This window comes from Ambystoma mexicanum, unplaced genomic scaffold (assembly GCF_040938575.1).
Source record: "Ambystoma mexicanum isolate Mex_15411 unplaced genomic scaffold, UKY_AmexF1_1 Mex_scaf31, whole genome shotgun sequence".
Lineage (NCBI taxonomy): Eukaryota > Metazoa > Chordata > Amphibia > Caudata > Ambystomatidae > Ambystoma > Ambystoma mexicanum.
This window is the reverse complement of record NW_027182446.1, coordinates 1,332,270-1,357,367: the sequence shown is the minus strand read 5'-3', so window position 1 is coordinate 1,357,367 and position 25,098 is coordinate 1,332,270. Positions and strand designations below refer to the sequence as shown.

Below are 25,098 nucleotides of genomic sequence, written 5' to 3'. Positions count from 1 at the left end.
CAAAGAAGAGAAAGAGCTGTCAGATGTCGTAGTAAAAACAACTGGCAAACTGACGGGAGCGGAATTTATACCATGGGAGTCCAAAGAGAGTACCCCCGGTGCAGGGACTCCACCTATCACCGGGTTCTGGCGTTTCCCGCCTTCTTGACGGGTTTCTTAGGGCATTCTTTTAATTGGTGTTCGGCCGATCCGCTGTACATGTATAAATTGTGAGAAAGTCTGTACTCACGTTGTGCGGGTGTTAAAGGCCCCCTCACAGCCCCTACCTGCATAGGTTCTGGGATGGAGGCAGGTGAACTAGTGGCATCTGGAAGAGGAGTAGCCTGCGTAGGTGTCCTACGTTCGCCCCATCTTTCGGCGCTTCTGGCATCTATTTGTAAGACCAAATCCAACAGTTCACCAAATGTGGTAGGAACCACCGGGACTGTAGCCAGGGCATCCTTTAACTCCTCAGACAGACCTTTGTAAAATACAGCTGACTTTTTCTCCTCTGGCCAGTCTGTTTCAGCGGCTAGTTGATTGAAACGAGTAAGATATAAAAATACAGATGAAGAACCCTGGCGTAGGTTTAGGAATTCTAGATCCGTAGCCTGGGATTTATACCGTGTATCAAATACCCTATTCAGGGCTGAGATGAGAGCATCACAATCATATAATACATAGCTATTTGATTCAAGAAGAGGGTTAGCCCAGGCAGCTGCTGTTCCCCCTAGATGCGACAGAATAAAGGCGGCCTTAGTGGTGGAATTAGGAAAAGCCGTAGGACGGCAAAGAAAGTGTAATTTACATTGGTTAATGAAAGTTCGATACTGTTTTGGGTCCCCAGTGTACCTTTCTGGAGGAACCAATGGAAATTGAGTGGCCATAAGAACCGGTGCTGCGGAAAAGCCAGAAGCAGCCGCCGTAGAGGCTTCAGAGCCGGAGGCAGGAGGGTCAGACACATTAACACCCAAAGATTGCAGAGTTGGAAACCTCTGGATATCATCAATCCTCTGATGCAGAGCATGGTGTGCTGCAGTCATATCATTCCGTAATTCAGACACTAAACGGACTAAAGTGTTAAGGGGATCATCTTCTTCCATGGCTTCTGTTTTTGTTACTCACCGGACGGAGAGTGCCAAAAGACAGGATGCCTGGCTTTCTCAGGGACTTGCTTGAAGGAGCCTGGTTGGGGCCTCCAACCAAGCCTCCTCTCTGCGAGGGAAATAAAGACCTTTTCTGCGATATGACCCTCTGTAGTACTGTATTTACTAACAGAGAAACTGATCATATAAAAGAGCGGGGAGAACTGCACCGCCACGGACCCAGCTGTAAAGAAAGTAATAGTGGTGAGTCACCAAGGATTTAGAGCACTTTCCTAATTATTAATAATCTACTACAATTACCTTTAAGTCTCTCCCTACTATCCTATACTGAAAAAACAGGAACTGGATCACAGCCACCCCCCTAGGAACAGAGATCAGAATCAGATAATGAACCCTTTAAAGAACTGGAGATAAGTAAGATGATGCCTTTCTCTTACCACTGTTGGAGCATAGGAATGACGAAAATCCAAGAGGGAAACAACAAAAGTATAAAATAAAAAAAAAGGAATGTTAGTAGGGTAGCTTTTGCCCGGGCGACTCGAGGAGCGCACTAGGGACGGGATGGTGCACTTCAGCAGAGCATCCCAATGTGCACTGAAAGGTAGGAAGTCCAGGTAATGGAGAGGAATAAACAGGGCAAAGGATCGCTGGAGACAATCAGCTCGAGGGGTTGATGCTTGTAATCCAAGAACAGTTCAGGGAAGCGGTGCAGGGTTTGGAACACAGGAACCAATGAGTTGAAAATCAGAAAATCCAAAGGCAGTCTGTACAATGAGCAGGGTCTGCTACACACGGAGCAAAGTTGAACAGAATCGAATCCAAAAGCAGTCCGTACTTGAAAGGCAGGGTTTGGTACACACGAAGCAAAGTTGAACAGAATCGAATCAAAAAGCAGTCCGTACTTGAAAGGCAGGGTTTGGTACACACGAAGCAAAGTTGAACAGAATCGAATCCCAAAGCAGTCCGTACTTGAAAGGCAGGGTTTGGTACACACGAAGCAAAGTTGAACAGAATTGAATCCAAAAGTAGTCCGTACGAAAAGCAGGGTTTGGTACACAAAAGTTACTTTGAAAAAGGAAGTTTGACACAGAGGTCAGAATAGCGCCGGTAGCAACTACAAACAGAAGCAGCGTTCACTGAGCTGCCATTCACTATATCAGAAAGGAGGACTGACCCAGCGAAAACGAGGCTCAGGTGTCTGCCTACACAGGACTACACCTGGTGTCTAGGAATCATGGGAGTTGTAGTCCGCAAAAATGAACCAAGTTTTTTCCTCCAGGAAAACCGCCAGCGGTTCAGGAATGGAGCCGCGACATTCCTTATGCCGCGGTGAAGTGTAATGCGACGCCTGCAAAACCTGGGTTTGACCTTATTATGTGAAGACACAAACCCAGGAGCCCCCCTAAATGCAGGCCGTAGTGTAACACCTAGGACCTTATACTATCAAGGCTATCATAAACCCTGTGGCGGTAAAACTAGCCTTACCACCGAACATGCAGATTAATCCGGTGTTCCATGTCTCACTTCTAAAGCCAGTTCAACCTGGAACCCAGGTTAAGACACCACCAAATCCGATATTGGTTCATGGTGAGCCTGAATTCGAAGTTAAGGACAACCTAGACTCAAAAATCACCAGGTCCAAGTTATATTACTTAGTGGAATGGAATAGGTATGGCCCTCAAGACAGGACATGGGAGCCGAGCGAGCACCTTCATGCACCACACTTGCCTAAATGTTTCCATCAAGATCATCCAACCAAACCTAGGCTGGCCAGAAGGAATGTCTTGAGAGGGGTCTTATGGGGAGTGCTGTCACAATCTCTACCCCGGACCACCTCAGAGGCGACAGCCCCATGACAGCAGTGAGGCTACACCCCCCCAAAAGACTCCAAGGGCCGTAAAGACCCACCAGCAGAAGACATGGAGTCAGTCCTGGCGCCTTTGGCGCCAGGCCCCTTACTCAGAAGGAAGCAAGCACCACTTGGGACCTTAATCCAACATGGCGGCCCTTATTTCAACTCAGCCCCAAGAACTGAACTTGGCAGTCTAGTGTTTTGGGTGTGGTCGATCTTCAGGTTGGGCTGGCTCTATAAGCCACGCCTGAACTAGGAATCACGCTTCACATTATTCTGCACTCGTGCAGCGTAACGCACACCGTGTCCAGTTCTAGCTCATCAGCTTCTTCCGGTGGCTTACATCTGGAGTAATCAACCTTGATACGATCGAGAACCTGCAAGAACAAGAGCAGCATTAAAGGAAGCTTACCAGTGATACTTCCATCCGCACTTCCACCAGCGCTCGGCGGTCTCGCCATCTCTGGAGTGCTTCGCAGCCTGCAAGAACAAGAACAGCATTACCAAAGGGAGCTTACCTGTGAGTAGCAGTTCCTACATTCATCCGCATCTCCATGAACGCTCGATGGTTTCCCCATCCCTGGAGTGCTCCGCAACCTGCAAGATCAAAGGACAGCAGATTAATAACCCACACTCGGCGAGCAACTGGTTCTACATCGCGCGACGCTTCCTGCAAAGGTGACAAGCTAAAAACACCAAAATTCACTCACCTGAATAACCGGTCGTTGGTTTACTTCACTCCGGATCGTCAGCGCACTGCATCCTGAAAAAGGTGAGAAAGAAGGAAAGGCAGGTTAGCAACTAAGTCACATTGAGCCGCGTGGCGCTTCATGCTAAACCACTTACCTCAGCATTATTCATCCGGCGCAGCAGCTCCGCAATCAATACACCTGTGGAAGACAGAAAGAGACTTTAAGCAACATCAAAAGGACAGGAGAAGGAACAGAATTAAAATACGTACCTGAACTCTATACGTAGATAAACAGAGTCGCTGTCACAGCCGGACTGAACCCTACACAAGGGGCACCGGACCAGTGACGTAACTAGGCCCACTGAAAGCCCCCAGCTGCCACGCACCCCTACACAGAGAGGCAGGATGGAGAGCTCAACATACAAGAAACCAAGGTGAGGCAGAACCTCCAAGGGAAGGGGTTTGATCAGTGGGAGGAGGGGGTCTCCATCACAGACTCGGTCACTAACCTCCATTCTCCTGTCATAGGATCTGTCCACCAGCCAACATACAAACAAGCTGAAGGGGTCCATGATAGTGCACAGCCTCTCATCTGGTGTTGTGTGGCGCCCCCGTGGCTATCAGGTGAGCGTAACAAGGCTACATGGGTACACCAGGCAGATAGATAACCAGACAAAAGACTGTCCTGGCAGGCAAGAGGGATCCCCAGGACAAACTTGGAACAGGCAGAATAAGAGGATTGAGACAGGCAGTTAGAGCAAAGGGGAAAGAGGGCTGGCCAGGAATCAAGAGGGAGCATGAAGGAAAGGGAAGAGGCAGGAGACAAGCAGGGCAAGGCAAAAGGCAGGATCCAAGCAGGGCTAGGCAAAACAAGGAACACAAGGAGCGTAAAAGTGTGGCAAACGAACAAAACCGGGAAAAGCTTCGATACATGCAGAGTCAACCGGCTCAGTTCCTGAAATAGTGCTGCAGTGCAAAAGCAAGACTTGAAGGGCAGCCGGACGCAACCGTATAACCCTCAGTACTGCGCATGCGCGGATCGACGACCACGGTTGTCAGCGCATGCGCAGTGCGAGATGATGGCAGCGCCCCAATAAGCGGAACACTGCAGGGTACCATTGCAGAAAAAACCCATTGTGGAAACATGCACCAGGATGGGACCTTGCGAGCCCCTAGTCGCCACACGGGATGGCAGGTAAGTGGCATGATACTATGCCCCCTCCAAGGAAGACACGGAGCCCTGGGCTTCCCCGGGGTACCTGCAGAACAACTTGTGGACCAGGCATGGTGCATGGACATTGGAACAAGGCTCCCAAGAGCGATCTCTGGCAGGATAGCCCTTCCAATCAACCAGAAATTGAAGCACTCCATGCCGGATTTGCGAGTCACAGTTCTCGTGTACCTCAAATTCCAGGACACACTGCAGGAACGGCCATGGATATCCTTTGAGAGTGATTTAAAAGTGTTTTGCGCGTTGTAAATGCCTTATCATATCATATGCACGAAAGAACGGATGCACCCGCCAGACCGTGGGTAATAGTAGGCGGAAAGCAACTGAGGACACTCGTTTGATGATCTTAAATGGACCAAAAAATCTGGGAGCCAGCTTAGTGTGGAGATTCCTGACTGGCAAATTCTTAAAGGAAAGCCAAACCTGGTCTCCCACCTGAAACAAGGGCTCTGGTGTACATCTCCTGTCTGCCTGTACACTCATGTGATTCTATGCATCTGCCAAGGCCACCATGGCCTTTAGATGTTTCTCCTGAATCCGGGCCACCACAATGTCCGTAGCCCCAATGGGACTGGGCATTACTGCCTGTAGAGGATGTAGTTTCGGATGTTGCCCGGTGGAGCAGTAGAAGGGACTCAGGCCGGTGGTTGAATGTATGGCATCATTGGATGCGACTTCTGCCATATCCATTACAAGTACCAATTGTCTTGGGTGGTGTTTGCATAGCATCGCAGATACTGCTCCAGGGTCTGGTTGGTGCGCTCAGTCTACCCGTTGGTTTGGGGATGATAGCCAGAGCTTAATGCCCACCGCATACCTAGTTGTTTGCACAATTGAATCCAGAAGTTGGAAAGAAACTGAGAGCTACGGCCAGACAGTATCTTCTTGTGCATGCAGACAATAGACTTTGTGTAAAAACACCTGTGCTGTCTGGGTTGCAGTAGGAACAGACACCAGCGGTATGAAGTGTGTGGTCTTTGTAAAGCAGTCTACCACCACCATGATAGTGTGGCCGTTGGATGCAGGAAGTTCAATGATGTAATTCATGGCAAAAGTGTGCCAGGGAAACAGTGGAATTTCGTTGGGTTATAGTAATCAAAATGGACGTTTCGGCTGGTCTTATTCTGGTGATAAACCGGACAAGTACTCACATAGGCGTGTACTTGGCCTGCCTATCCTGGCCCGCAAAACTGTTGGGCTATTAATTCTTGTGTGGCCTTCACCCCACAGTGTCCACTCATCTTGGCATCATAGAAACTGTGTTATACCAGAGAACGAAGAGCCGTCGTCGGTATGAAAAGCCGACCCCGAAAGAACAGCAATCCATTCCTTTCGGTAACATCAGACATTTGTAGAAGATCAGGCTTCCATGGGTCTGTTGCTGTTTCTTGTAGGAAGGTCTGCAGGTATGGTTGTACCTGACACATGAAGTGTTTTGGGGAGAAAACCAACGTTTCGTTCTCTTGTATCACTAGTACAGACTCCAAAGAATGTGACAGGGCATCAGCTTTCTGATTCCATTTACAAGGGATGTAAATCACTTTGAGGTCAAATTGGGAAAAAGAAGAAGGCCCAACAGGCTTGTCTGGACTTTCGGCAATGCAATAACCGTAAATGCTGCAAGATCTTATTGTCGGGCATTTTACATGTGGGCACAACCAAAAAAGGGCTCCACAGGTACACTGGCAGACGGAGGAGGCAGGCTAGGAATGAAACGCTGGTTCTCTGTTGGAACTGTTGTGGAAAACCCACCATTGCAGATACAAGAACCAGGGTGGGACCCTGCGAGCCCCCAGTCAACACACGGGACCACTGGTAAGTGGCATGACACTCTCTTTATCTCTTAAAGATAAGAAGTACTTTTAGAATAGGATAATTAATGTTGCTTCTTAGAGGATTTACAATTATACAGGCATGAAATCGAGATGTGGGACTTTATGTTATCCTAAACCTTTTAAACAAACAAAAAATAATGTTGGGATCTTTCAAAGTTGGCCTTTCTGTACTGGAGAAAGGTATTTCACACTTAACATTGACATTTCTATGCAGCATGAGGCTGGGCTATCAGCTGTAATTTGCAACTCAATTCAATGACATAAGCAAAGGTTCTTCATGACACGATGAAGCAATATATGAATGCTTTACCTGTACACATAAATATATGGTTTAACACATGCACTGCAGCAACCAAGATCCATGTCAGGGGCGTGCTGCTCACCCAGTCCAGGTTTCTATTGTATTACAATCTTTCAGGCTCTCTGTACATGTTATCCTCAATGCTTTCCCCATGAGCCACATGTGACCTCTGTCTTTAACAAGTCAGGTATTGATCACCCCTGAATGGATCTTCTGATGATGGCCCATATCCCACCTCATAGCTCAGAGTGTCTCATTTCAATGGATCATCTGACAGTGCACAAAGCAGACTTCTGAGCAAAGGTTATCTTGTGCACTGGTTCAGTTTCCCGCCATCATAGACCATTTGAGGTCTGAGCATGTCAGAGCCCAGAGTAAATCTTTGCATGCATTTTGTGCACGATTACAGTTCCTCCCCAGTTTGCTGCATCTGACGACTGGAGAGAGAACTAGTACTGAAGCTTTTCCCACACTACGTACATTGGCATGGTTTCTCTTCTGTATGCAACATCTGATGTCTGTACAGATGTGAGCTCTGATGGAAGCTCTTCTCGCACTCCGTGCACTGGTGTGGCTTCACTCCAGTATGGATCCTCTGATGTGATGCCAGATGACAGCTCTGAGTGAAGCTTTCCTCGCACTCTGTGCACTGGTATGGTCCCGTCCCCCCAGTATGCAGCATCTCATGTGATAACAGACGAGAGCTCTGAGGGAAGATTTTCAAACACTCTGGTCTGTCCACTGGTATGGTTTCTTCCCAGTTTGTATCCTCTGATATGATAACACACTCCCCCCTCTGTATGAATCTTTCCTCAGACTCTGTGCACTGGCATGGCTTCTCTCGTTTATGCCACAACTGATGCCTGTACAGATGAGAGCTCTGATTGAAGCTTTTCTCACACTCTATGCACTGGTATGGTTTCTCTACTGTATACAACATCTGATGCCTGGAAAGAGAAGAGCTATGACTGAAGCTTTTCATGCACTCCGTGCACTGGTATGGCTTCCCTCTAGTATGTATCTTCTGATGTGATAACAGATGAGAGCTCTGATTGAAGCTCTTCTTGCATGCCGTGCACTGGTACGGTTTCTCGCCTGTATGCAGCCTCTGATGGATGGAAAGAGAAAAGTTATGCATGAAGCTTTTCTTGCACTCCGTGCACTGGTATGGTTTCTCTCCTGTATGCAGCCTCTGGTGCCTGGCCAGATTACAGCTATGCCTGAAGCTTTTCTTACACTCTGTGCACTGGTATGGTTTCTCTCCTGTATGCAACATCTGATGCCTGGACAGATGACAGCGAAGCCTGAAGCTTTTCTTGCACTCCGTGCACTGGTATGGTTTCTCTCCGGTATGCAACATCTGATGCCTGGACAGATGAGAGCTCTGATTGAAGCTCTTCTCGCACTCCGTGCACTGGTATGGCTTCACTCCTGTATGGATCCTCTGATGTGATAACAGCTGAGAGCTCCGATGGAAGCTCTTCTCGCACTCCGTGCACTGGTATGGCTTCACTCCAATATGGATCCTCTGATGTGATAACAAATTAGAACTCAGAGTGAAGCTTTTCTCACACTCTGTGCACTGGTTCGGTTTCTCTCCTGTATGCAGCATCTGATGCCTGGACAGATGAGAGCTCTGATTGAAGCTCTTCTTGCACTCTGTGCACTGGTACGGTTTCTCTCCTGTATGCAACATCTGATGAATAGAAAGAGAAAAGCAATTCCCAAAGCTTTCCTTGCACTCTGTGCACTGGTAAATTTTCTCTCCTGTATGCAGCCTCTGGTGCCTGGACAGATTACAGCTATGCCTGAAGCTTTTCTTGCACTCTGTGCACTGGTATGGTTTCACTCCTGTATGCAACATCTGATGCCTGGACAGATGACAGCTATGCCTGAAGCTTTTCTTGCACTCCGTGCACTGGTATGGTTTCACCCCAGTATGCAACATCTGATGACTGGACAGATGAGAGCTCTGATTGAAGCTTTTTTGGCACACCGTGCACTGATATGGTTTCTCTCCAGTATGGATCCTCTGATGTGATAATAGTTGAGAGCTCCGATTGAAGCTCTTATCACACTCCGTGCACTGGTACGGTTTCTCTCCTGTATGCAGCCTCTGATGTGATAACAGATTAGAACTCAGAGTGAAGCTTTTCTCACACTCTGTGCACTTGTATGGTTTCTCTCCTGTATGCAGCCTCTGATGCCTGGAAAGAGAAGAGCAATGCCTGAAGGTTTTATTGCACTCCGTGCACTGGTATGTTTTGCCCCCAGTATGAATCCTCTGATGTGATAACAGATTAGAACTCAGAGTGAAGCTTTTCCCACACTCTGTGCACTGGTATGGCTTTGCTCCAGTATGGATCCTCTGATGTGATAACAGATGAGAGCTCCGAGTGAAGCTTTTATTGCACTCTGTGCACTGGTATGGTTTCTCTCCTGTATGTAACCTCTGATGCCTGGAAAGGGAAGAGCAATGCCTGAAGCTTGTATTGCACTCCGTGCACTGGTACTGTTTCCTCCCGGTATGGATTCCCTGGTGTGCTAACAGATGAGAGCTTAGAGTGAAGCTTTTTTCACGCTCACTACCCTGGTGTGGTTTCTTCCCCATCTGCAACATCTGCTTCCTGGACAGATGGGAGCCATGACTGAAGCTTTTCTCATGCCCAGTACACTGTGCCATTTTGCCAGCAGGATGCTGTGATATCTGTACAAGTGTGAGCTTTGGGTGATGCCTTCTTGAACTCAGCACACTTGTATTAGTCTGTTCTCAGTACAGCTCATCTGATGTGAGCAGGGATGCAGGTTCAGAGCAAAGATGCAGTGCAGAATGGGTGCTCCGATGCATCGAGCTTAGCGTGATGTCTGATCACTCTCCCTCTGGCGACTCGTAGTGCTGTACTTCTTCTGCAAGGGATGTTGCAGTTATCACTGCTGCGCACCTGTAAACGAGAAATAATGGCCTGTGAGTGCAAGAGTTAAGAAGGGGGAGGGGGGCTTTCAGACTGTTAGCCAAATCTTACAGTAGGTGAAATATAATAGCTAACATTGCTATCACATTATATATAGCGCTTCATTCCGGGTTCCAAACGCTGTAATAACAGATGCTATTTCCCAATGTTAAGGTACTCCATGGAAAGAAACCGGGAAGGGTTAAATGCTGAGTCAGCACCAATGGGATTTGAACCTGGGTCACGCAAGGTGAATACAGATGCCGGGGCGAGCAACTACCTTGCTGACTCATAGGGTGAGGGGTACCCCTAAAGAGGAGGTCAAGGCATGTGGTGCTATTGGCTAGAATGCAGGGGAAGTATTTTTCTTGTTTGGCAAATTCTGTTTGGGGCTAAGTGACTGAATACACCATGTTGATTGCACTCAATGTCAGTCGTCCAATGTGTTCCTCAGGTTGTTTCAGATATTGGGGGCACTGCCTGCCTATTACTCACCACCCTTTGGGGTGCAAGAGGAAAGTGTGGAGTGCATCATTGCATGCAGAGTTATACTGTTTCTCTGGTTCATCTGGTGCTAATGCAGAGATCACAAGTGCTGGTGTGGGGTATAAACAGTGCAGTAGTGTCCATCAGAGGGCAGGTCACACTGCTTGCTCTGGTTCATCCAGTGCTAATGCAGAGATCACAAGTGCTGGGGTGTCCCTGCATCAGCCCCCTGTGGAGTATAAACAGTGCAGTAGTGTGCATCAGAGGGCAGGTCACACTGCTCGCTCTGGTTCATCTGGTGCTAATGCAGAGATCAGAAGTGCTGGGGTGTCCCTGCATCAGCCCCCTGTGGAGTATAAACAGTGCAGTAGTGTGCATCAGAGGGCAGGTCACACTGCTTGCTCTGGTTCATCTGGTGCTAATGCAGAGATCACAAGTGCTGGGGTGTCCCTGCATCAGCCCCCTGTGGGGTATAAACAGTGCAGTAGTGTGCATCAGAGGGCAGGTCACACTGCTTGCTCTGGTTCATCCGGTGCTCCTGCAGAGATCAGAAGTGCTGGGGTGCCCCTGCACAGTCCCCTGTGGGGTATAAACAGTGCAGCAGTGTGCATCGGAGGGCAGGTCACACTGCTTGCTCTGGTTCATCAGGTGCTAATGCAGAGATCACAAGTGCTAGGGTGTCCCTGCATCAGCCCCTGTGGGGTATAAACAGTGCAGCAGTGTGCATCGGAGGGCAGGTCACACTGCTTGCTCTGGTTCATCTGGTGCTAATGCAGAGATCACAAGTGTTGGGGTGTCCTTGCATCAGCCCCCTGTGGGGTATAAACAGTGCAGCAGTGTGCATCGGAGGGCAGGTCACACTGCTTGCTCTGGTTCATCTGGTGCTAATGCAGAGATCACAAGTGCTGGGGTGTCCCTGCATCAGCCTCCTGTGGGGTATAAACAGTGCAGCAGTGTGCATCGGAGGGCAGGTCACACTGCTCGCTCTGGTTCATCTGGTGCTAATGCAGAGATCACAAGTGCTGGGGTGTCCTTGCATCAGCCCCCTGTGGGGTATACACAGTGCAGCAGTGTGCATCGGAGGGCAGGTCACACTGCTCGCTCTGGTTCATCTGGTGCTAATGCAGAGATCACAAGTGCTGGGGTGTCCCTGCATCAGCCCCCTGTGGGGTATAAACAGTGCAGCAGTGTGCATCGGAGGGCAGGTCACACTGCTCGCTCTGGTTCATCTGGTGCTAATGCAGAGATCACAAGTGCTGGGGTGTCCCTGCATCAGCCCCCTGTGGGGTATAAACAGTGCAGCAGTGTGCATCAGAGGGCAGGTCACACTGCTCGCTCTGGTTCATCTGGTGCTAATGCAGAGATCACAAGTGCTGGGGTGTCCCTGCATCAGCCCCCTGTGGGGTATAAACAGTGCAGCAGTGTGCATCAGAGGGCAGGTCACACTGCTCGCTCTGGTTCATCTGGTGCTAATGCAGAGATCACAAGTGCTGGGGTGTCCCTGCATCAGCCCCCTGTGGGGTATAAACAGTGCAGTAGTGTGCATCAGAGGGCAGGTCACACTGCTTGCTCTGGTTCATCTGGTGCTAATGCAGAGATCACAAGCGCTGGGGTGCCCCTGCATCAGTCCCCTGTGGGGTATACACAGTGCAGTAGTGTGCATCGGAGGGCAGGTCACACTGCTCGCTCTGGTTCATCTGGTGCTAATGCAGAGATCACAAGTGCTGGGGTGTCCCTGCATCAGCCCCCTGTGGGGTATAAACAGTGCAGTAGTGTACATCAGAGGGCAGGTCACACTGCTTGCTCTGGTTCATCTGGTGCTAATGCAGAGATCACAAGTGCTGGGGTGTCCCTGCATCAGCCCCCTGTGGGGTATAAACAGTGCAGTAGTGTACATCAGAGGGCAGGTCACACTGCTTGCTCTGGTTCATCTGGTGCTAATGCAGAGATCACAAGTGCTGGGGTGTCCCTGCATCAGCCTCTGTGGGGTATAAACAGTGCAGTAGTGTGCATCAGAGGGCAGGTCACACTGCTTGCTCTAGTTCTTAACTGCTCTTAAACTGCAAAGTGCCCCAGCAGTGAGGTGCTGCTGACCTGCTCATCAGCAGCCTCTTGTGTAAAGAAAGTGTTGGCACAGCCATCAAAAGCTAAGTTAGACACCTCCCCAGCTCATCTACTGGATGAGTGCTTCTGCTGGTGAAGGCACCCAGCATGGACACACTAGCAGGAGACATTTTAGGGAAGGTACTGCTGATGAGAATGGGGGACATGACTAAAGCCACCATTCCCAAAGGACATTCTGTCACCACCCCTGAAGGAAGCGGCTTCATGGTGGAAGGAGCTGCCACTCTGGTGGCCCTGGTGGAGGCCCCAGGTGTGGACACACTAGTACGAGGCATCCTACGGAAGGCACTGCTGATGAGAGTGGGGGACATGACTAAAGCCACCATTCCCAAAGGACAGTCTGTCACCATCCCTGCGGGAAGTGGCTTCATGGTGGAAGGAGCTGCTACTCTGGTGGTCCTGTTGGAGGCCCCCAGCATGGACACACTAGCAGGAGGCATCCTATGGAAGGAACAGATGATGACAATGGGAGACATGACTGAAGCCACCATTCCCAAAGGACAGTCTGTCACCACCCCTACGGTAAGCGGCTTCATGGTGGAAGCGGTTGCAACTCTGGTGGTCCTGGTGGAGGCACCCAGCATGGACACGCTAGCAGGAGGCATTTTAGGGAAGGTACTGCTGATGAGAGTGGGGGACATGACTAAAGCCACCATTCCCAAAGGACAGTCTGTCACCACCCCTGCGGTAAGCAGCTTCATGGTGGAATTAGATGCCACTCTAGTGGTCCTGGTGGAGGCTCCCAGCATGGACAAACTAGCAGGAGGCATCCTACAGAAGGTACTGCTGATGAGAGTGGGGGACATGACTGAAGTCACCATTCCCAAAGGACAGTCTGTCACCATCCCTGCGGGATGCAGCTTCATGATGGAAGGAGCTGCCACTCTGGTGGTCCCAGTGGAGGCCCCCAGCATGGACACACTAGCAGGAGGCATCCTATGGAAGGTACTGCTGATGACAGTGGGGGACATGACTCAAGCGACCAACCCAAAGGACAGTCTGTCACCATCCCTGCGGGAAGTGGCTTCATGGTAAAAGGAGCTGCCACTCGCTGCCATTCTGGTCGTCCTGGTCGAAGTCCCCAGCATGGACACATTAGCAGGAGGCATCCTAGAGAAGATACTGCTGATGAGGGAGGGACATGACTAAAGCCACTATTCCCAAAGGACAGTCTGTCACCACCCCTGCGTGAAGCGGCTTCATGGTGGAAAAAGCAGACACTTGCAACCACTCTGGTGGTCATGGTGGAGGCCCCCAGCATGGACACACTAGCAGGAGGCATCCTACGGTAGGTACAGATGATGACAATGGGGGACATGACTGAAGCCACCATTCCCAAAGGACATTCTGTCACCACCCCTGAAGGAAGCGGCTTCATGGTGGAAGGAGCTGCCACTCTGGTGGCCCTGGTGGAGGCCCCAGGTATGGACACACTAGTACGAGGCATCCTACGGAAGGCACTGCTGATGAGAGTGGGGGACATGACTAAAGCCACCATTCCCAAAGGACAGTCTGTCACCATCCCTGCGGGAAGTGGCTTCATGGTGGAAGGAGCTGCTACTCTGGTGGTCCTGTTGGAGGCCCCCAGCATGGACACACTAGCAGGAGGCATCCTATGGAAGGAACAGATGATGACAATGGGAGACATGACTGAAGCCACCATTCCCAAAGGACAGTCTGTCACGACCCCTGCGGTAAGCAGCTTCATGGTGGAATTGGATGCCACTCTAGTGGTCCTGGTGGAGGCTCCCAGCATGGACAAACTAGCAGGAGGCATCCTACAGAAGGTACTGCTGATGAGAGTGGGGGACATGACTGAAGTCACCATTTCCAAAGGACAGTCTGTCACCATCCCTGCGGGATGCGGCTTCATGGTGTAAGGAGCTGCCACTCTGGTGGTCCCAGTGGAGGTCCTCAGCATGGACCCACTAGCAGGAGGCATCCTACGGAAGGTACTGCTGATGACGGTGGGGGACATGACTCAAGCCACCAATCCCAAAGGACAGTCTGTCACCATCCCTGCGGGAAGTGGCTTCAGGTAAAAGGAGCTGCCACTCGCTGCCATACTGGTGGTCCTGGTGGAGGCCCCCAGCATGGACACACTAGCAGGAGGCATCCTAGAGAAGATACTGCTGATGAGGGAGGGACATGACGAAAGGCACTATTCCCAAAGGACAGTCTGTCACCACCCCTGCGGGTAGCGGCTTCATGGTGAAAGGAGCTGCCACTCGCTGCCATTCTGGTGGTCCTGGTGGAGGCCCCCAGCATGGGCACACTAGCAGGAGGCATCCTACGGAAGGCACAGATGATGACAATGGGGGACATGACGGAAGCCACCATTCCCAAAGGACCGTCTGTCACCACCCCTGCATGAAGCAGCTTCATGGTGGAAGGAGCTGCCACTCTGTTGGTCCTGGTGGAGGCCCCCAGCATGGACACACTAGCAGGAGGCATCCTACGGAAGGTACTGCTGATGAGAGTGGGGGACATGACTAAATCCATCATTCCCAAAGGACAGTCTGTCACCACCCCTGCAGGAAGCGGCTTCATGATGGAATGAGCTGCCAGTCTGATGGTCCTGGTGGAGGCCCCCAGCATGGACACACTAGCCGAATGCATCCTAGAGAAGATACTGCTGATGAGTAAGGGACATGACTAAAGCCACTATTCCCAAAGGACAGTCTGTCACCATCCCTGTGGGTAGCAGCTTCATGGTGGAAGGAGCTGCCACTCGCTGCCATTCTGGTGGTCCTGGTGGAGGCTGCCATCATGGACACACTAGCAGGAGGCATCTTAAGGAATGTACTGCTGATGACAGTGGGGGTCATGACTGAAACCACCATTCCCAAAGGACAGTCTGTCACCATCCCTGCGAGAAGTGTCTTCATGGTGGAAGGAGCTGCCATTCTGGTGGTCCTGGTCGAGGCCCCCAGCATGGACACACTAGCACGAAGCATCCTAGGGAAGGTACTGCAGATGACAATGGGGGACATGACTGAAGCCACCATTCCCAAAGGCCAGTCTGTCACCATCCCTGCGGGAAGCAGCTTCATGGTGGAAGGAGCTGCCACTCTTCTGGTCCTGGTGGAGGTACCCTGCATGGACACACTAGCACGAGGCATCCTACGGAAGGTACAGATGATGACAATGGGGGACATGACTGAAACCACCATACCCAAAGGACAGTCTGTCACCATCCCTGTGGGAAGCGGCTTCATGCTGAAAGGAGCTGCCACTCTGGTGGTCCTGATGGAGGTCCCCAGCATAGACACACTAGCAGGAGGCATCCTATGGAAGGAACAGATGATGACAATGGGGGACATGACTGAAGCCACTGTAGTAGTACCTCTGGCAAACATCACCAACCACTACATGGCACCTGCCCAGAGGGGCGTGACTGTGTGTAACCAACTCTGCGAGTCCCTGTATTCCCACACGGGACAGGGAGACTTGTAAAAACCACACAGAAAAGCTGTATGGCTAGAAGTGAGGATTCTAGTGAGCAATGAATATCATGAGGTTGCAAAGAACTGCTACTACCTACACTTGTTGGCCTATATGGGCCCTGCCTGGACAAGGCATGAGTTTCCCCAAGGAGAAGAAGACTAAGAAGGATTTCTCTAACTTTATTCTGATCAAAGTGCAATGTTTAATCAGTTGCTGAATTCCAGACATAGTCAAGAGTAATCAGGCACATCATCACCCCTGGAACTGTGCTGTTATGACCAACATTCATGACAATAAGGAGACACACATCACACTAACAATACATGAACAATTCAGAGCTTACATTTCCAAAATCATAAAAGCACATGGGTGCTCGGACACTGTAATGGCCCCTGTGGGGCCTATGTTACCCATTGTGTGAACCTGCATTGCTCGTGATTTTATAGCTTATCACGCGGTCCTAAGAGTACTAGGACGTTGGTGCTGTACAATGTACAGCTGCAGGTACTAGGCCTGGTGCGGACCATTCCTGGGGCCCTTGAGTAAAGTGCTGAGGGCCTGTGGGAAAGTGCAAAGTGCCTACGAGCTAAACCTGTGGACACTTGGCTATCTACACTCAGATCAAATGACAATTTCAATAGTGGCCGCTGGCTAGTATCGACAAAAGGTTGTCTTCTTCAGGGCTGGTCTTCCTCTGTGCTACAATTAAAAAAACATACATTACCATTATATATATATATATATATATATATATATATATATATATATATATATATATATATATATATATATAAGGTCATAGCTGTATACTCCATGTCGACACATGCTGCTATGCTGCTCTACTAATGCTTCAAGAAAGTACCTGGTGTTTTGGGGTTACCCTTGTGGGTCTGGGTGGGGACATTGAATCACGAACTGTAGAGATCCTGTAGAAAGTCACTACACATTGATACAAAATCCAAACCGGGTATCCAAAAAATATGTCTTGAAGCAGACTGGATAAACACTCTGGAAGTTGCAAATAACTACTCGTTCACAGCCAACTTACCCAACACGCCGATAAAACTAGACGAGGTGCCTGGATACCTCCGCAAGTTTCCAGACAAACGGCTAAGAAGTACCTTTTTAAGGTTCAGACTGAATCAATTAAAAACAAATGAAATTCTGTTAATTAGAAATCAATCCACCTGAAATAATTGTCGCTTTTGTGGAGTACTGGACACGGTAGAAACTACCAAATATGTGATCCTTGAATGCTCCGGCCTAACGGCAAATAGACACCGTTTCTTGGCTGACCCATTGAAGAACTATTGCACCCTAGACCTAGAAAGTCTATGGGTTCTATTGGCCATCAGAGTTTCTGTTTTCTTGAAGAGGCTGAACCTGTAAAAGTAGCCCTCCAGTTGAAAACAAATCTTCCAGTCTTAACCTAGAAAGAACAAATGAACTATCATTTTGGTCGGATTTATTTATTTTGTAAACATTGTAATGCAATTAAATCAAAATAAATTTTTTTAAAAAAGAAAGTCACTGGGCCTCATTACACGGTAGGCGCTAAAAAATGTGATTTACCGTCATGGCGCTATTAGCGTGTCCGCCATCGTAGGAGACCGCTAATAGCGTTCCATTACGAGTTAGCGGACACGCGCATAGGGCCATGCCGGTAAATGACCCTACCGCCATGGCGCAAAAGCACCTTACCGGCTCCGACCAAAGTGCTGATAGCACCTCCGCCCTCATGCTGCACGCTATTAGCGGTCACCGCTGTTAGCGGTCACTGCTATTAGCGGTCACCGTAAAACACCAGAACTGGAAATAGCGTCATCGCACCGGAACGGGAAAGAGCCCGGCGGCCATCTTTAAAAACACAATCCATTGCCATCCCCTGCACTCAGGACCTGCAGCAACACCACGACTGGCACAACCACATCCCACAAGAACAAACAATGCCCAAGGCCCTAAAGAAAGCCGATGCGCGCCAGCGCAAAGAACGCTTCTCAAACGAGGAATTGAAAATGCTGGCAGACACCCTGGCTGCAAATGCAGACGTAGTGTTCGCTAGCGACATGCGGCGCCCGGCACTCCTGAGAAAAAAGGAAATCTGGGCTGAGGTGGCGCAGAAAGTCAGTGCGGTGGGCTCCACCCCCCGCACCGTAAAGGACGTGCGCAAGCGGTGGGATGATCTGCGCCTCCGTGTACGCAGCATTTTATCGGCCAACAGGAATCTGGCCATGGGCACAGGAGGCGGAGGTGGATCCAAGATGAAGATGCAGGAGTGGGAGGAGACATGTGCCAGCACCATTGGCATAGAATCCATCGAGGGAGTGGGCCGAATGGAGTGTGGTGTGGCAACAACATCAGACGGAGGTGAGTGACCACGCAAAACACAGCAATGCCAAGCATGAGTCCCTCCCCCAAATGTGAATTGGGAATCAGCTAATGGATGGGGTCATCACACACACATGTACACAACCCTGCATATATGCCCTGCACATCCCCACACAACCACATGCATGCAGCACCTCACACACGTGTCACCCAGACACATGTCCGGATGACCCACCCATCTGGCCAACAACCTGCAGGCCCAAACTAGATGTCCAAATCCAAAGAACTGCAGCAACAACAACATATGCATGATGCACGTTGACCCATCACTGATGTTATCCCTGTCTTGCTCCCCCACAGGGTCACAATCTGACAGTGAGGAGCTGGACTCTGCAACGCAGGCCCCACCACCCAAAAAGCAGGCTAAGGGAAAGGATGCAGGCACCAGGCCCAGTACATCGAGGGGCACTGGCATATCTGGAGTGGCCCAGCGTTCAAAAGCCACCCACGCAACGATCACACCAAGGGTCGAAATGCCATCCGACACTGTGGCAGCACCCCCACCACCCACCCCCACCACTCAGGAGCCAGTGCCAGAAGGCACGCCGTCCGCAGCCAATAGCTCCGTCGGGGAAGCAGCAGCCACGGCACCTATGAGTGATGTGGACAACCCATGTCCGACACCGGAAGGGCAGCGTACACCCAGCACCCAGCTGTCCCCACTCCACAGCCCATGCAACACATCCAATGGCAGCATCCATGAGGTGCATGCCGGAGATGCAATGGATGGGTCATTCAGTCCCGTGGCGAGCTCACCTGATGTCGGCCACATGCAGCAAGCTGCGCCGAGGAGTAACAGGGGCAGGGCCGCAGACGACACCATGAGCCTGATACGCCAGCGCCAGGAGGAGCTCAATGCCCTGGTTGCCCGGCAAGTGAGCGAGGCTGCCTCGACCAGGGAGGAGATCCGGGTGTTGTCAAGGGACATGAAAGCTGCCATGGACAGCAACACGACGCGCCTATGTGACGAGATGGCCGCTGTGAGGCAGGTCCTAACGCGCATTGCTGAGGCGATGGAGAGCATGCGTCACTCACAGGGAGCAGATCAACCAGCCACCCCCTCGTCTACTAGCTCCGACCAGACAACCATCCTGCGCAGGTCCAGCCGGTCCTTGCGGCGGTCAGACTCACAACCCCCCAATGGTGGTAGTGGAGGAGGGAAGTAGGGCCAGCCTGTCCCTGTTGACACTTGGGAACTAATGCAGCACTGATGTGCACACCATGTTCGGTGGAGTTGTGGGGGGAAGGGGGGTGAGGGTGTTCGGTGGAGTTGTGGGGGGAGGGGGGTGAGGGTGTTCGGTGGAGTTGTGGGGGGAGGGGGGTGAGGGTGTTTGGGGGAGTTGTGGGGGGAGGGGGGTGAGGGTGTTTGGGGGAGTTGTGGGGGGGGTGAGGGTTGTTGGGGTGGAGGGTACATGCACGTATGAATGTCATAATGCTCAATACACACGTAATGGCATGGATAATCACATGACTGGACATTGATCATTGTGTATGTGTGCTTTATTGTTGAAGGGTGCACTGTGTTTATGTCCTCCATACACCCCGTGCCCTGAGCTGAACACCAATTGCACCCTCCTAATCCATGTGCATCAGAAACAATGGTCTATCAGGTGTTGCCGCACAGCATGTCCCTCATGGGCATCGCCACCTGCATGACCTGCAGCCCCCTCTCCTCCATCCTCATCCCCGTCATCATCCTCAGACGGTGGTCGCAGTTCTATGTCAGGGGGCATTGGCACATTCCGTCTGATACACATATTGTGAAGCATGACACATGCCATGGTGATCTTGGCCACCTTCTCATGCCCGTACAGGAGTGCCCCGCCCGACCTGCTGAGGCACCGGAAGCGTTCCTTCAATAGGCCGAATGTCTGCTCGATCACCACGCGGGTACGGGTGTGTGCATGATTGTAGTCCTCTTCGTGCCTGTTCTGTGGGTTCCGCACAGGGGTAAGGAGCCACCTCTTCAGGGGATAACCTGCATCACCTGCATGGGTGCAACAATGGGTATGTGTAAGTGTCTACATAATGTGGAGCGTGCACATATCACACAAACAAACATTGCATATTCAACGACATCCACTGATCCAAGCACGCATGGCAATCAGAGTAACTGCAATGTGGGAAGGTGAGGTGGTCCTTGCAAGTGGACATGCACCATGCATGCATACAGCAGGGATTGCCATGTCCCGCCAGAGTTTAGGTGATTTGTGTTTCCTGGCCCTGGCAACGTTAGTGCCACACTGCTAGTACACTGCCATTCCTTAGTTGATGTCCCCATGCTGTTTGATGGCAATTCTGTGGTGGAGTACGGGTGTGCCTCACCACAATGGCTACAGGGGATCCATTTGTATGCACTCATGTGCGCGGACCATTTCTGATGTTGTTCAGCGTACATTTCAGTTGTGATTTTGATATGCATGTTGCTGATTTGTGTAATGGGGGGAATGGTGTGTTGTGCGGTGTGCATGTTGTTTGGAGTGGCCTGTTTGGCACAATGGATTGATATGTTTGCCGTGGCACTCACTTCCAGCATGTGGTTTTGTCTCTGGGTCCATTGTGGGCTGCCTCACTGTACAGTGATGCAAATATGTATGTCCATTCTTCTCATGACACCAGTTCGCGCCCAGTTGGAGTATGCATCTCCCCCCCCCCCCATTCACGGCCAGTTGGAGTATGCATCTCCCCCCCCCCATTCACGCCCAGTTGGAGTATGCATCTCCCCCCCGCTCCCCCATTCACGCCCAGTTGGAGTATGCATCTCCCCCCCCCCATTCACGCCCAGTTGGAGTATGCATCTCCCCCCCCACTCACAATCCACATCACACTGACATGTGGTCTGCCTGCTACTCACCAAGTAGCCACGAACGTTGTCCAGCATGTCGCTCCATGTATCGTGGTATTGTCGAGTTCTGCAGGACCATTGCATCATGGGTTGAACCGGGATATTGGGCACAGCAATGTGTGATGATCTTATTGGAGTCACATACCATTTGGACGTTGATGGAGTGGTATTGCTTTCTGTTACGGTACACTACCTCATTGGCATGTGGGACCACCAGTTCTACATGGGTACAGTCGATGGCCCCGATGCAACTTGGGATGCCTGCCAGTGAATGGAAGCCAACTTTGGTGTTGGAGATCTCCTGGGCAGTCCGTGGCATGTATATGTGTTGACTTGTGTGCTGCAGGAGGGCATCGAGCACCTGGTTCAGTGTGCGTGAGAATACTGGTTGTGATATGCCATGCATCTGACCTACCGTATGCTGGTAGGTGCCTGTGGCCAAGAAGTGGAGCACTGTTACTACCTTCAGTAGAGGGGGGATGGCAGTACGGATGTCAATGAGATTCACAATGTCGTTGTATATCATGTCTACTATGGTGGTGATGGTATCCCAGTCCAGACGGTACAGGGTGTGTATCTGCTCAGGGGTTAGGTTGACTGGACTGGCTCTGATCCTGGGAATTGGTGGCTGCCTCTGTGGTATCACTAGGTGCACTGGTGGTGCTTGCTGCGCCTGTCTTGCCCTCCTCCTCCTCCTCCTGCGTCTCCTCTGTGCTGCCTGTTGTTGTAGCTGCTGCACTGCAATCATGTCCTCTAGCCCATGTAATGCTGCTAGTATTGCATCCATCTTGGTGTGGGAATGGGTGTGGGGAGGGGTGTGGTGTGCTCTTTTGTGCTGCCAGTCTCCATTGCCTCCACCTGTGCTGATTTTGTCCACCTGTGGCAGGTGGGAACTCTGCTGTGCTCTTTTGACGTGTGGTTCGCGATGCCGGTATTAGCGCCTTGCCGGTAAGGGTTCTTTGGGTCTACTACATGCCGGTATTGCCATGTACGCATGGCTCGTGATGCCGTGATATTAGCGCTATGCCGCTATTTCCGGTCTGAGGGGCCGTGCGCTCACGGACTTGCCGCTAATAGTGCCACCGTACTTTGCGGTGCCGCTAATAGCGGTATGTCCGGTTCGTGATTGGGGAGGGGATTTACCGATACCGGTAATCCCTTACTGGTAACGGTATGTCCCTACCGCCTACCGTGTAATGAGGCCCACTGTCTTTCCTGCTGTCTACAAGCTGATGATTGGACCGACGGTCAACCCTGTAAAGAGAACAATCTTATTGGTAATGTAAGTGAACCCTGATGGCAGTGCGTTAAGTGGGCCAGGGCTAGCCGGGGCCGAGCCCCAGCAGGCTCAGAAACCTCATAAATGGGCCGATGGAGTAAATGCATTGTATATTACAATGAATGTACCGATTATGCATTGTCTTTGCTGCTTATGCTGGGCCTGTGATAGTCTTTACCTGTTCATGCCCCCCTGCAGATCCTACCTGGGTGCTGTCAGAGTGATGGGGGGTCCTGTGCGCTGTCACTGAGAGCTGGAAGCTGCATCTGGCGAGAAGGATCACACTTTAAATCTTAAAAGCGTGTGCTCTTGAATGTCCCCTGTGCTTAGGGACCCCCTGCTCACCTGAGTAGTGCCCTTCGCGATTCACTCTGCCGTGCTGGCGCTGCCCCACGAGTCTATTTATACTGCAGACTCATGGGTGGTGTAGTCGGCTCTCTCTGGCCACCTATAACATGCTCTCCACTGCTTTCTGCCCCGGGGCTAATGCAATATTGCGTGAAAATAACAGCCCTTCTGGTCATGGTGGCACATGCGTGTTTACCAAGTACTGAATGCTCCATTTACAATAGTGAACAGTGCCTGGAGCCTGCCATCGTGCACCTCAAGGCGCATTAGCAATGTTCCCAGAGTGAAAGGGAGGGTCCTGCGGCAGTGGAAGCTTATCGAGCCTCTTACATTACGGATGCCCCTTACTCATTCTCCTCAAGGCTTCTTCCTCATGCTCCTCGAGGCACTCTGGATAGGACCTCAAAGAGTGTATCCAGAAGGGCCCGCTTTTGGCCAGCGCTGCGGCAATGGCTGTGTTGGAATTAGAACACACCCTGGCAGACTGTCTGCTGAATGGCATTTTTCTGTAAAATGATGTACCAACGTAAGCTGGCATTGCGCCTTTCCCAAGTTCCTGAGGGTGTTCATTCATTCCTGAGGGTGTTCATTAATTGTGTAGTGTTCGCTGGCATTGCGCCTTCCCCAAGTTCCATGAGGGCGTTCAATCATTCTGTAGTGTACGCTGGCATTGCGCCTTCAAGAGTTCCTGAGGATGTTCATTCGTTCTGTAGTGTACGCTGGCATTGCGCCTTCCCGAGTTCCTGAGGGTGTTCATTCATTCTGTAGTGTATGCTGGCATTACGCCTTCCCGAGTTCCTGAGGGTGTTCATTCATTCTGTAGTGTACGGTGGCATTACGCCTTCCCGAGTTCCTGAAGGTGTTCATTCATTCTGTAGTGTGTGCTGGCATTACGCCTTCTCGAGTTTCTGAGGGTGTTCATTCGTTCGGTAGTGTCCTGGGCGCTGGCACTGCACCTTTCCGAGTTCCTGAGGATGTTCATTCATTCTGTAGTGTACGCTGGCATTACGCCTTCCTTAGTTCCTGAGGGTGTTCATTCATTCTGTAGTGTACGCTGGCATTATGCCTTCCTGAGTTCCTGAGGGTGCTCATTTGTTCTGTAGTGTATGCTGGCAATGCGCCTTCCCGAGTTCCAGAAGGTGTTCATTCACTCTGTAGTGTATGCTGGCCTTTGGCCTTTCCCAGTTCCTGAGGGTGTTCATTCATTCTGTAGTGTCCTGGGCACTGGCACTGCGCCTTTCCGAGTTCCTGAGGGTGTTCATTCATTCTGTAGTGTACGCTGGCATTGTGCCTTCCCGAGTACCTAAGGGTGTTACTTCATTCTGTAGTATATGCTGGCATCACGCCTTTCAGAGTACCTAAGGGTGTTCATTCATTCTGTAGTGTATGCTGGCATCGTGCCTTTCCGAGTTCCTGAGGGTGTTCATTCATTCTGTAGTATGCGCGGGCATTGCGCCTTTCTGAGTTCCTGAGGGTGTTCATTCATTCTGTAGTGTACGCTGTCATTGTGCCTTTCCCAGTTCTTGAGGGTGTTCATTCTGTAGTGTAAGCTGGCATTGAGCCATTCATAGTTCCTGAGGGTGTTCATTCATTCTGTAGTGTACGCTGGCATTGCGCCTTTCTGCGTTCCTGAGGTTGTTCATTCATTTTTTAGTGCACGCTGGCATTGCTCCTTTCCCAGTTCGTAAGGGTGTTCATTCATTCTGTAGTGTACGCTGGCATTACACCATTCATAGTTCCTGAGGGTGTTCATTCATTCTGTAGTGTACGCTGGCATTGTGCCTTCCTGCGTTCTTGAGGGTGTTCATTCATTCTATAGTGTACGCTGGCTTTGCGCCTTTCTTAGTTCCTGAGGGTGTTCATTCATTCTGTAGTGTATGCTGGCATTGTGCCTTCCTGAGTTCTTGAGGGTGTTCATTCGTTCTGTACTGTACGCTGGCATTGCGCCATTCATAGTTCCTGAGGGTGTTCATTCATTCTGTAGTGTATGCTGGCATTGTGCCTTTCTGAGTTCCTGAGGGTGTTCATTCATTCTGTAGTGTACGCTGGCATGGTGCCTTCCTGAGTTCTTGAGGGTGTTCATTCGTTCTGTAGTGTATGCTGGCATTGTGCCATTCATAGTTCCTGAGGGTGTTCATTCATTCATTCTGTAGTGTACGTTGGAATCGCGCCTTCCTGAGTTCCTGAGGGTGTTCACTCGTTCTGTAGCGTACACTGGAATCACGCCTTCCTGAG

The 25,098-nt window shown here is 50.7% G+C and overlaps 1 protein-coding gene across 1 annotated transcript in view; it reads right to left on the bottom strand.

Annotated features, from left to right (window-relative positions):
- Positions 1 to 6,675: 6,675 nt before the first annotated feature.
- Positions 6,676 to 25,098, bottom strand: part of LOC138557990 (zinc finger protein 850-like) — a 63,783-nt gene continuing 45,360 nt past the window's right edge. Inside the window, exon 2 of the mRNA XM_069642642.1 lies at positions 6,676 to 9,937. Within this exon, the coding sequence (XP_069498743.1) occupies positions 7,468 to 9,678 (2,211 nt within the window). The 5' untranslated portion in view covers positions 9,679 to 9,937 and the 3' untranslated portion in view covers positions 6,676 to 7,467. The remainder of the gene's footprint in view (positions 9,938 to 25,098) is intronic.